The 12331-nt window shown below is 35.8% G+C and overlaps 1 protein-coding gene across 3 annotated transcripts in view; it reads right to left on the bottom strand.

Moving 5' to 3' along the window:
- Nucleotides 1–12331, bottom strand: part of LOC104480416 (guanine nucleotide-binding protein G(I)/G(S)/G(O) subunit gamma-4) — a 109480-nt gene that overhangs the window by 45102 nt on the left and 52047 nt on the right. For all 3 annotated transcript variants that reach the window (XM_086745918.1, XM_086745906.1, XM_086745907.1), the window contains exons 23-31: nt 9710–10346; nt 9054–9231; nt 7961–8130; nt 6255–6485; nt 5162–5328; nt 4517–4669; nt 2931–3122; nt 2123–2301; nt 810–1016 (exon numbers count right to left, since the gene is read on the bottom strand). In XM_086745918.1, the coding sequence (XP_086602044.1) occupies nt 810–1016; nt 2123–2301; nt 2931–3122; nt 4517–4669; nt 5162–5328; nt 6255–6485; nt 7961–8130; nt 9054–9231; nt 9710–10346 (2114 nt within the window). The remainder of the gene's footprint in view (nt 1–809; nt 1017–2122; nt 2302–2930; nt 3123–4516; nt 4670–5161; nt 5329–6254; nt 6486–7960; nt 8131–9053; nt 9232–9709; nt 10347–12331) is intronic.

Here is a 12331-nt window from a genome sequence, read left to right as displayed (position 1 = left end):
AGCCTGTCCAAGTCCCTCTGGATGGCATCCCTCCCCTCCAGCATGTTGACCGCACCACATAACTTGGTGTTGTTGGCAAACTTGCTGAGGGTGCACTCAATCCCACTGTTCACGTTGCCAAAGTTGTTAAACAGGGCCCTCTACCTTGCTGGCTCCCTTTTGCTCCTTTGCGTGCTGCTCTGTTTTGTTTCCATGATCGCTGCTTAGGACAGGCTGTATCATTGGGACATCAGGTGGTGGGAAAACATACATTGTTTATTTCGTATATTTTAATATCCTTATGTTCTGTTATTATTGTAATTTTCCTTTGTTATTTTTGTAAATTGTCTTCATCTCAATCCATGAGTTTTCCTTCCTTCCCAATTCTCTCCTCCATCCCACTGGGGACAGGGAGAGTGAGCGAGAAACTGTGTGGTAACTTGGGCCAAACCATCACACTTCATTAATCTGCTTTTTCAGGGTACCTTAACTTCTAGCATCCTCAGTAAAATTCTTTATATTAAAACTAGTACCACCTTTTGTTTCTGCACTACATAGGAGATGTGATGTTGATGTGCTACAGAGTCAACGTACGCAGACATAATCCTACCTTGCCTCTTACAAAACTATCTTCCCTCAGGATAATATAGCAATTGCAGAAGTACACACAGGCATTTTGTATGACATGACTTTGTCATTACACTAAACATTGGTAAAACTGAAGTGAACAATTTTAGTTACATATAGTTCTAAATAACTAAAAAAAAAAAATTAATAAATAATATTGAATACAGGTTTAACGAACTTCTCTCAAATACTCTTGAGCTTACTTGCAAAGTTGGACTAAGACAGTCACGCATAATTTCTTGATGGTTTACTTCATGTACCATCTCCAAAGTCTGCTTTCTCTCTTGCAGTGGCCTTGCCGGAGACAGGTTGTGCACAAGAAGCCTCCCAAGTTGCGTACGAAACGTGTCCTTACATGACAAGAGGATTCTCTTCCACTGCTGCTTTGGTGCGTTCATTCTGCTGGTGCCCTAAAAGAATTTTTTTTATATATTACAGGGTTAAGGCCTCCTTTTACCAAATTCTTCACGTTGGAAAACAGTTAATGTGATCAAAATGTATGACAATAAAGATTTCTCTACCAAAATAAAGTGTTTCATGTTAGTTCACTGATTATTATGAGCTAAAAGGTGTTCTACTGAAAATGATAGAAGGGTTTGTTCATTCTAACAAAAGAAGCATTTTTCTCTCAATTTGACAATACTGGAAATGCTACCCCTACCTAAACCAGATATTCAGTTAGAGGGACTACACAACAATCCAAAAAGTGAAAATTGTGATGTAGAAGGTTTAAAAGTTTTTTTTGTTTGCATATTTTAATGAACAGTCCTTCTACATTTATCACTAGTTTCTGAATGGATTACCTCAAAAGATTAGAAACTAGGCATTGGATTGAGGTGCTTCTGCTCACAGAAATAAACCTGCCGACTTTGAAAAGTACTACAAATATGGCATGATGAAAAGCTAAGACCTAACAAACTTAATTTCCAGAGCTAGAAAATAAGGTTGAGCTACTTTTTATAAAGATGATTTAAGAGAAATAAAGAGGCAAGAAGCAGTAATTACCCAAGCAAAACGTGATCACCTTGGAAGAGTTGACAAGCTAACCTGTATGCTAGAAAAGAAAACTCTCATCTCTTTGGTAACAACAGAAAAAAAGAGTTTCCCTTTCCCCCCAGGTTACATCACCAGCTCTAAAACATAGTACAGATACAAATTGCTCAGAAATTCTGTCTGTGGATACACAGTAGATCTTGTTTTATAGGCTCCAGCAAACCTAAACCTTGACGTTTAGGAGACAAAGTAAAATCATGGATTACATAGAAATCTATTTAGCTATGTGTGTTTGTTCAAGAAGCAGAATTTTGCTAAATGTTAGGGTAAAAATCAGAATAGACGCATTTATTTTTACAACTGCAGAATAACTGAGCAGCTGATCAGAGTTTTTAATGCTAGAGCTGAATTGAGAGAGGCAGTAAGAAAAGCATTTATGGACAGAAGACTTAATGCATAAAGAGTATCTAATAAAGGAAACTTAAGGAATATACATTAATGGGGACAACATCTATTTACTTACAATGGATACTTTGATTCCTTCCACCAACATTTTGAACATTTCTTTAAGAAAAGGATTTGTTCTGCTAGGTAGTTCTTGGTGGCTTTCCTCTTCAGGAACTTCCAGCTGGGATGCTGAAAGTATGCTTTGACTTGTGGTTTCTGTTATACCCAGTACATCAAGGCACTCTTCAGTAGATGCTTAAATTTTAAGAGGCACATATTGATCAGTACCATCTCAAGCCAGACAATCCTATGATCCTTTAGTTGGCATTAAATAAAATACTGCCTTTACTAACATATTTACCATACTTTAAAAAAAATATTTAAACATCAAGAAGTATTCCTTATTTCAGTTCCCTTATGAATCAGTTTATTCAGCCTTTACAGTTAATTACAGAGCCATTCAATTATTTGTCCCATATGCTAAACTCTCTTGCTTCTGTGGAATCTGAACTAGTCCCCAAAGTCATCAAATCTTGCTAATACGTGTAGCCATTTCATAGAAACATGCAAACTGATGCATTTTAAGAGAGCAGATGCTCCTCTTGGCAGAGTTAAATTTTCAGATAGCTAACACATGAATGGACTAATGTAGAATTTAATTAACTCATTCAGTTTGTTCAGATAAAAAACTGTACTCAGATTGTCAGTTATATAATACTGTGAGACAAATCACAGAATAATGTTTTACAGTTAAATCCATTAAACTAGCATCAATGGTATTACCTTCCTCACAAACACTTCAAAATTCCAAAAGGAAGAATCCATTTTTCATATAGCACTACACTGGCTCTGTCAAAATATAAATGAACAAAAAGAAATCCTACCTAAATAAATGAGCCGGTTAACAGCTAGAACAGTTAGCCTCTGTAACCTTTGTACAAACTCAGTCTCAGTGGCTTGGATAGGATTTTCTTGGCTCATTCTCCGCTGCATCATCATGTTGAATTCCTCACTTGCTAGTGAACGCATTTTCATCAGCAGAGCATCAGACTGAGCAAGTGAAAACTTTCGTGAGCCTTTAAGTAGAGAAACATTAATAGCATCCTATTAAAATGCACAAAAAATTAATCACTCAGCAAATGCTTTCATCCAAAGACTTCACATGATTTAAGGAAACAAAGAATTTGCAATACATTAATACTGAAGGGAACATAAGCATCGTTTGGGTGTCTGTCTAAAGAGTTTTTCTATTTGAAAATTAACATATACAATTCAAGAAGCAATACCATGAAATGAATTAGTCTCAAGATTATATTTAGTGTACAGCTTGCATATTTTTGCGTAAAGCAGAGTCTAAAAAAGTTACTTTTATTCTTGTTTTTAAAGGATTAAAAATTAATGATTCAACAAGAAATTACTGCAAATCGGAAACTAGCTTCATCAGCACAAATGAGGAATCAGTTATATCAACAGCTTATAAACACACACAATTTGTACCATACTCATTGTTACTAGTTTTCACAGAAGTGCTATTTCTAACTTATAATATGCCTTAAAAATGAACTGGTGGGCCTTGACTGTACTTACTTCTTTTGGAAATAACTATATTTTTTTATTTATCTTTACTGCCTTACCAAATTCATTAATACAAAAATATTTTCACTACATTTAATAGGCTGATGGAGAGGGGCCTCCAAAGCTGACCGTATCCAGAGAAACATTCCCATAGTAAACAGAATAATAGTGTTTTGGGTTTTGATGTTGTTTGTTTTTTTTTTTTAATAAAAAACCTCAGATGCATGTCAGGTTTTTTACACTATGACTTTGTAAAAGATATAATTTGTGTCATTTATATGAGAGAAACACAAAAATCAATTTGCAGCCAGGAGACTCCAAAACCTTTACAAATGATTCACAAGCTATCAAATACAAAAAAAAAGTATTACTGCTAAAGCTAGAACTGCACAAATGTTTTACAAGCACAACCACAGTGGAATCTAGGAATCTCGCCTTCCCAACTATCAGTTTGGAGTGCCAGGTATTTACTTCACGATGGTTTCTTAATTAAAAGTTGTGCAACAACGCAATCCCCACATCACAGCTTTGTTAGAGTTACAAGCACTAGCTTTATTTTGGTATTTTCTTATTGGGAAGTTGGCTATTAAACCCGCTATCAATTACTTTTAAAACACCTTTACTAAGCAACTTGTGAATTGAAGATAATCCCAGAGCAAAGTAATAGCTGGCTTTCGACACTGCAGTGAGAATAAGGTGACTGAAGTTTCATTTTTGTACCGCACTCCCTCCTCCTAATAAAAACACCCCTCAAGTTCAAAATGCGTATGGGCTACACTATTGTAAGATACATGTCTTGATTTATAAAGGACTCATTTGCTGCATCACTGAAATTACAATTAGAAAGTAATACATACAAGAGAAAGCATAAGAATACGACACTTCTGCTACTCACCAGCAATGCCTTTACGCTTTTGAAACATTGCACGATGTAGTGCAGATGGTGATGGGACTGAACCAGCCTGCTCCTGAGCATCTTGATTTGCTGTAGTTTTTATTAATTCAATAGCTGCTTGAAGAACTCTTAACTGCAGAACAACTGCCATATCTACAGAGAGGCATACAAAGGACACATGACACTCTTTACATGTCTTCACGAATTTTTACCAGGTGTTTGTAAAAAGAACACAACAAAATGTGTCAAGAGCTGTAAAACTCTTGATTCCACAGAAGTCACATAGAAAGCCACCTCACTATTCCACAGATACAGACAGTACACAAGTGAGTTCTCATGGAAGAGTCATTGGATTTGATTACTCTGCAATAAGCTAAGCAAAATTGTATAGAACATTTCCATTTAAATACCCTTGATGAACTTTTACAGTCACTGTTTGTTCAGATTAGCAGTACACAATTCTTTACCACAAAGCAGACTCCTGAGGAAAACTACTACTTTGAGAACCACTTAGAATAGAAAGAAGATCCATCACCAGAAAACTCCCCCTTCTCCCTTGGCAGGAATATTAATTTAAACAAAAATCAATGGGGAAAGGATTTACTTCTCCAGTCCCGTGACCCCAAAAATAAGCAGATAACTTACTTTGCATCCTTGCATTTTTACTGTTTTGAAGATGACCCAGCAGCACAATGAGGTCTTCAATAACACGAAAATATTGAGAACCTGAGGAGCTGCAGGCATGAATTGCAACTGCTACCAGCAGCTGTTGTATATCGCATGCAAGTAACTTGTAGTCATTCAAAGGAATGCTGCAAACAAAGTCGTAGTTACCAGAGACGTGACAATTCTAGTAGACTGTAACCCATAACAAGACCCATTACTACTCCCCTTGCTACTTCTACCAACTGTACCTAATATTATATTGCAGTTCATATTAAAATGTTACTGCTGAAAGCTAGAAAACTGTAATCAGACACCTCTTTAGTGTTGACTTTGGCAGATTGGATGTCTGCAAATCTGAGACATTTAACATTAAGATTGTAACAAAGTTTTATTGGAAAAGCAATGATGTGTCATAAGATTTCCAAATGAAAGAACAAGTCTGAAAATTCTGTATTTCTCACAAAAAAAAATAAATCAGAATAATCTCATTTTGTAACCATGCTGAACTAAAACTACACTGGAGTAAAAAGGAAATCTGTCTATTACTTCAGGATGCTAACTAATTAAAGAAATTAACACAACCCCACGTCTCCTTCCTTCACTGTATAATCTTTCTTAAAATACAGAATGTTTGTAATTAAGTCATTTAAGTTACTCAGTCTCAAGTATTTAATTACAGGCAGCACAGGAGAGACTTTTCCTGCAGTTTTGACATTGGCTATAGATACAGTAGAATGCTACCATCTCCTGGGCCTTTATCTTACTGTTCAGGTGAATTTTATTAGGAAAAGCATCCAAAGTACACACAGTATGACAAACTTGCCTTTTAAAATGTCATTTCACTTGAAAGTTTCAAGTATGGAAAGAACATTTTATAGTCCATTGTTTGAACTGAGTATGTGAACATTAACTTTCACTTACAGGTATAATTGAAGCTGAAAACCTCAAAAACAGTGTCATTTTGTAGATGCTCTTTGGTAATTTTAGAAATTAAAACAAATACAATACAGTAATTTTTGCTAGACTTAAGGTTGTGCCTGGACTATTTTACAGCAACTGACACAATACTCACTTCGTTTCCAGTCCGTTGAGAGCAGCCAGTGTATTACACAACACGTACAGCAAACCATTATCAAGCAGTAAGTCTGCAACTTTTGAGCAGGAATTTATGATTTGCAGCAGGAGACAGAAGCAGTTATGCAGCAGAACATTATCATATAGAGAGTTCTCTATAAGACCCAGAACAGGAATGACACACCATTTTTGAAAGAGTCCAACATTCTTGACATCTTCAAGATCAAATCTGTTAACATAAATATAAATGAGTAACATACTTAAAATAGCAACTGAGTATATGCAACTAGTATATGCAATTGGAATACCAGTCTATGCCAGTATTTTGGCAAAGATTGAGATGGCAATTTCCTACATTTCATTGCAGTAATAATGCCTGTCTATTAAAGGAAGTACGAGCAAAATAAAGACTTTGAAGAGCCACAAGGAAATGAAGTGACTAAAAGGTGTATCTGAAGCTTCAGCTAACTACCAACTGTCCACAATATAGATTTCATTAAAACAGAGGGGTTTTTTAAATCAGTGTAGAAAAATCTGATGCATCATCTTTCCAGTAAGAAGTATTCCAGCTGGCACAGACACTATCAAGAAACCAGATACAGCCTGGCATCGATATAATAATATACTGACTGACAGCAGGTTTGATGTCCTATATCCATTACTGCTGAAGTTTAATTAAGGTTTGGCAGCCTCTGGCTTACTGCGACTGTAGAACTCAGAACAGTGCTTCAGAACTTGTACTACTTTAGCATTAATAAACTGGATTACTGTTCTTAAATTATCAGCTTATCACATTTCCATTATATACAATCCTAAAAACTTAAGACATTAGAATTACATTTCCAGCCCCATATTCAGTCTTGAGAAAATCACAGTTCTCTGTTTTGGGGCTAGTTAAGCAGTCAGTCTTAAGTCTTGCAGTTAAAGAGACAAATGTTTTTGGGGGGTGAAGATCAGGCCAACAGGCAGAAGTAATTTGGCTCCAAATCCTACAGAGGCAGCAACCAAGGAGGAGCTTTTTGCAAGGTCTTTGCACTGCTGACTGTATTTAGATACAGGTTCTCCCTGTACAATCATTAAGTAGTCAGACTAATTCTAAAAATATCATGTACTTCAAAAATTGTCTGCTTAAAGGCAATCTCCTTCCCTGTCAATGAGGTGGCTTTTCAGTTCAAGGAAGTGGCGTATCTGTCAGATTTTCTCTAAAGGAAATTGGGACTTAAACTCAGGGCTAAGACAAGGAAGTAGCAGTAACATCAAGCTTTCCTTCATCACCTGCCAAAATCCAGTAGCAGAAGTCCAGTGATCACTACCTAAACCTTTTAAGGATATAAATAGGAGTTTCATGTAGGATCAGAAAGAATAGGAAGTGTTGAACTGATTACAGGACACTTGAAGTGCAAAGGCCTTTGAGGCCCTCAGAAGCACTGAGCATTTAGAAGATCCTAGCTGGCAGTACCCATCAGATGAAATTTTTTACAAACAAGGGCTATACAATAGTCATTAGAAGTTTAATACATTTAAATGTTAAAGCTACAGCAAACCATTTCAAAACAGTTTTGAAGGATTTTTTTTTTTTATGGTTGTTGACTATTAGGCAGAGAATAGTAATTAGAAAGCTATCACATCCTTGCCTCCAGCAAAGTGCACTGCTTATAGTTCAATTATTCAAGTGACAGGATGCAAAAGCAAAGCATTACTTACTCTTCATCCAAACCAACAGAGCGACCAAAGAGCATTTCCAAAAAGCACTCTACAACTTCCTGAGTCCCCTGGTGAAGGTACAGCTGGTTGGCTAGCAAGGAGAAGCCACGATTCTTTAAGAATTTCTCCTTCTGCTCCCTCCTTGCTCTGTTGAAATACGCATCCAACAACTAAAAATAAATGCATAATGATGATGTAAGATATAAACATTTAATTTAACTCCCTTGAAAGTTAAGTTCTATGATTTGAACAGCTTGAAAACAAAATATTTTTAAAATTCTAGATTCAAAAGGTCAATTGCACTACTGGAACTGCAATCTATACTGCCCTTGTTACAACTGACAGCTGACTTCACCCTTTTAATCTGAAGACTTATGTTTTTAGTCAAGTTTGAGGGAGATGAAATCACACAAAACAGATACAGAATGCATACATAAATACATTCAAACTTTTTATACTTGTTAAATCCTGCACTTTGGTGTGTATGCAAGTGCATGCACAATTTTTAATTTTTTTGTTAATAAACCCATGAAATCTTATTCTTCAAATTAAAATACAGATCTACTCAGTTTTCATCTACATAAAGTTATCATCCAGGAACACTGTCCTTCTCAATACTACAAAAAAAAAAAAACTCTGAAAACATTTTGAAGCCTCAAGTCCATGTTCAGGCCACAAATGTGTGGATGACTTTTGAGAATAACTGAAAGTCAACCATGTTAGAAGTCGAAACTTTGCTTGCACTTTAACTTAGTGCATCATGTGTTTAATGTTGAAGAGATGGTCACTGACTTTTATATTCTTGCTTCCATTTACATTAGTAATGCTGTCATATACTCCTAAATCCTCTGGCTTAGACTATAGAATCTTTCAATAGATAAAAATAGTCTAAGTTTGTGTTTTGGCATTTTTTGTTTGTTTGCTTATTAGATCTGTGGAGGTGGAAACATATGTTAAAACTGAGAAGTAAACCTAGAGAACTGAAGAAAGCAAAATGAAAAATACTAACAAAATACTAACAAAATCACGTTTCCAACATGTTAACCATGCTAGTTCACAACTTTTTAGCTGAAAACATTTTATACAGGCCTACTTTAATGACTCCTTGTTGTATGAGAGGAGATGGGTGGTTCACAAGAACTATAAGATAATCAGGTTGGATAAGTTTGTCCATCACATTTTCTAGCATGATATCAGGTAGGATTAGGAGTACTCCACGCAAGAGGTCATATAATCCACAACATATAAGCACAAGACAGTCTTCCGTACATCTGAAAATAGAGAAATATGTTTTACCATAGTTTGTCTACAACAGGAAACATTAAAAATGCATAATTATTAGCTACTTTTGGGGGCAGAGAGGGAGAGGAGGAAATCTGGCAATAATTTATCCAGTACTCCTACTGTGACTCTTCATTAACGCTTATTTTTGGATAGCGGATAGCAAAAAGGATAACCTGTCCAGAACTACTTGCTTGAGAATTTTTGTGAGCTAGCATAAGAAGTTCCTACTCCTACTGTAGATAGTAAAATTCCTGCCTTTAAAATTTGTTATGTAAATAATGCAAAAATTGAAACAGTGCAATTCTATGGACTAAAAGCTTAATGAATTGGTTTATGACAGCCATTGAAAACATTCCCTTAATTTTCAGGCTTCCAGTTTTTGTAGAATAGTAATCAAGACCCAGAACTGTGAAGTTAAAGCTCATAAACAAAATAAACCAGCAGTAGCTCAGTATATCTCCTTACTTGTCATCAAGGCTTTCAGATGTTTTTTGAGTATTCTCATTAGCTGAAGAAAAAGCATGACTCTCCCAGTCTTCAGGAAGTACATTCTTGTCAGCAAAGCTTGGCCAGCGAGCAATGGCTGATGATCCTCCGTGAACGGAAAATGCTAAGCCCAATCCCGCAAAATCACTCTGACTCTTCTGAAATGAAGGCAGTCCTTTCAGATTGTCTGGACGACGTAGTGATGGCTCAATTGCAGCACCATCACTTTCACTACATTTCAGGTCTGTATCTGCTTCTTTACTCTCAAATGCGTTTTCAGATAACTCTTCTTCTTTTGCAATATCTTCAAAAGTTTCGGCAGATGTTAACTCTGAGTCACAAACTGTTTTTGCAGACTCACAGCTGCTAAGAAACAGTTCTTCTTGTACTCTCTTTATGGTTTCAGAACTTTCTACAAAGCCAGTTTTACCCTGGAGATCATTGTAGTCATGCTTGCCAATAATCTGCAAGTCATCAACACTCCTTCCCATTCTTTCAGTTAGTCTTTTTCGATGAACTTGAGGTGAGGAAGTAGGAGATGCTGGTAAGCTTTTGCAAAGCCTTTTCGGCACCTGAGTGCTTATCTTCTGGTGTACACTAGCCTCAAAAGTGTTCCCTATAGAGATAAGGATATCTTTAGCATTCCTTTTGCACTAGAAACAAGCTTTTTCCTCAATGTTACACTTCACAAACATTTAAGACAGTGATGGCCCAAACTAATTTTATGTGTCAAAACTGATTCAATACCTGGCATAGCTCAGATTTGGCCAGTCAAGTAGAGATAGTGAACTATTATGCAGACATATATTTATCAAGTCACAAGCAAATTGGAAAGATATATAAAACGCAAAATAATTTTTGCATATATACTGGAGTTTCTGGAATTACATTACGATTCTCTCAACTAACCCTCAGCAGGAATTTGCACAGAATCATAGAATCATTGAGGGTGGAAGGCACCTCTGGAGATTGTCTATCCCAGACTCCTTGCTCAAAGCAGGGTCAAATAGAGCAGGTTGCTCTATTTGGAGCTCTTGTGTAAGAGGTCCAACCTACCAACATGTTTCAGAGGACACTGAGATACTATTCACTAACCCTCTTGCACTAAGGCTTTACATGTACTTCAGATTTATAACAAATCACTGCATATTTTATTTAACAGGGCTTCCTTTTAAGTGTACATTTTGACCTGAAACAGTCAAACTTCCAGAGCACACTACATATGTCTTTCATAACATTATTTCTAAGAGGGGAAGTAATCTGTATACCAGACTGGTAGAAGCAGCTTTCTATTAGTCTAGGAAAAGGAGAGTTTGTTTATTCAGAAGCATTTTGAAAACTATGCACCAGTTAGTACTAATGCAATGACGATGCATCAGGAATTTTTTCTTTAGTAAGTGAGCTATATATAAAACAAATATACACACACACATATTTCTGCAAACATAGCCAGACCAAACTGGCCTTTAGATAACAGGAAGGATCTACATAGCTGCAACAATCTTGCAGCCAAGCTTGCACACACCTTAGCAGGTAGTGCAACAAATTGCAAACCCACAAGCAGGTAGCAAGTTATCTAACAAACATAGCACTGGAAATATTTTATCTAAATTTAGAAATCTAAAATTAGAACCACAACACTGAAACACCTATTTTCACAAAAATTTATGCTGAGTACTCCTCTGGCACACATTAATAATCTTTATTCAAGAACAGCAATTTTGTACTGTTGATATTTAAAAAGTACTCAGTTTAGAAGAATAAGATTTCATACGTAATTCATATGGAAGAATGACTAATTCCATACATGATTTAGTACTGTGCTCTCCATATCACTGCTTTCAGTAAAAGGCACTTGAACTAATACTGTTTCAACTGAAGTAGTGCGTGAAGACTCAGTGTGCTTTTCCTAAGTGAAGTAGCAACAAGACATAAATTGTAAAAGGGATTACATTCCTGATACACAGAATACAGCCAAACCAGCTGCTATGTACTTCAGATCATGTATAAGTTGGAGATCAGGGTAAGTTGTTTCCACTCCTACTTTGTATATATTGGTAAACTTACTTAGATTATGCATTTTTGTTTAGAATTTATTTGTCAACAAGCTTAAATAAAGGCTTAGGCGTAAGTTATGCTTTAGCTTTTGTTTTACCGGTGATACTTGTTGATCACCTATGCAAATCTATAAAAAGTAAGATGAAAAAGTCTAATTCAATAATGGTTCAAAAACCATCACACTGACAACACACCAACTGAAACAAGTTACAGCTTGAACTAATAACTTCACACCATTTCAGCATCTATAGCAGATAAATTCAAAATTGATTAAAGCAGTTACCTTCATAAACCTCAACTTGTTTAGCATGCTATATAATGAGACTTCCTAGAAAACTATTTGATTTTAATTTGTATAACGGAGGTATTTAAGTTGTTCTTTAAAAGACAGACTTTCTCATGTAGGGACAGTACATATACCTGCAGTATAACTAAATGCGAATACTTTAATACTACATTTAGATGGATGTTAACAATTATGCAAAAATAAAGAAAAGTAGCAGCTTAATGCTTTTTGCACATATAGCTGCTTATGGCTCACTA

The sequence above is a fragment of the Chlamydotis macqueenii genome, chromosome 3, assembly GCF_036417535.1.
Source record: "Chlamydotis macqueenii isolate bChlMac1 chromosome 3, bChlMac1.mat, whole genome shotgun sequence".
In the NCBI taxonomy this organism is placed as follows: domain Eukaryota; kingdom Metazoa; phylum Chordata; class Aves; order Otidiformes; family Otididae; genus Chlamydotis; species Chlamydotis macqueenii.
Note: the sequence above shows the minus strand (reverse complement) of the source record. Positions and strands in the feature narration are given on the sequence as shown.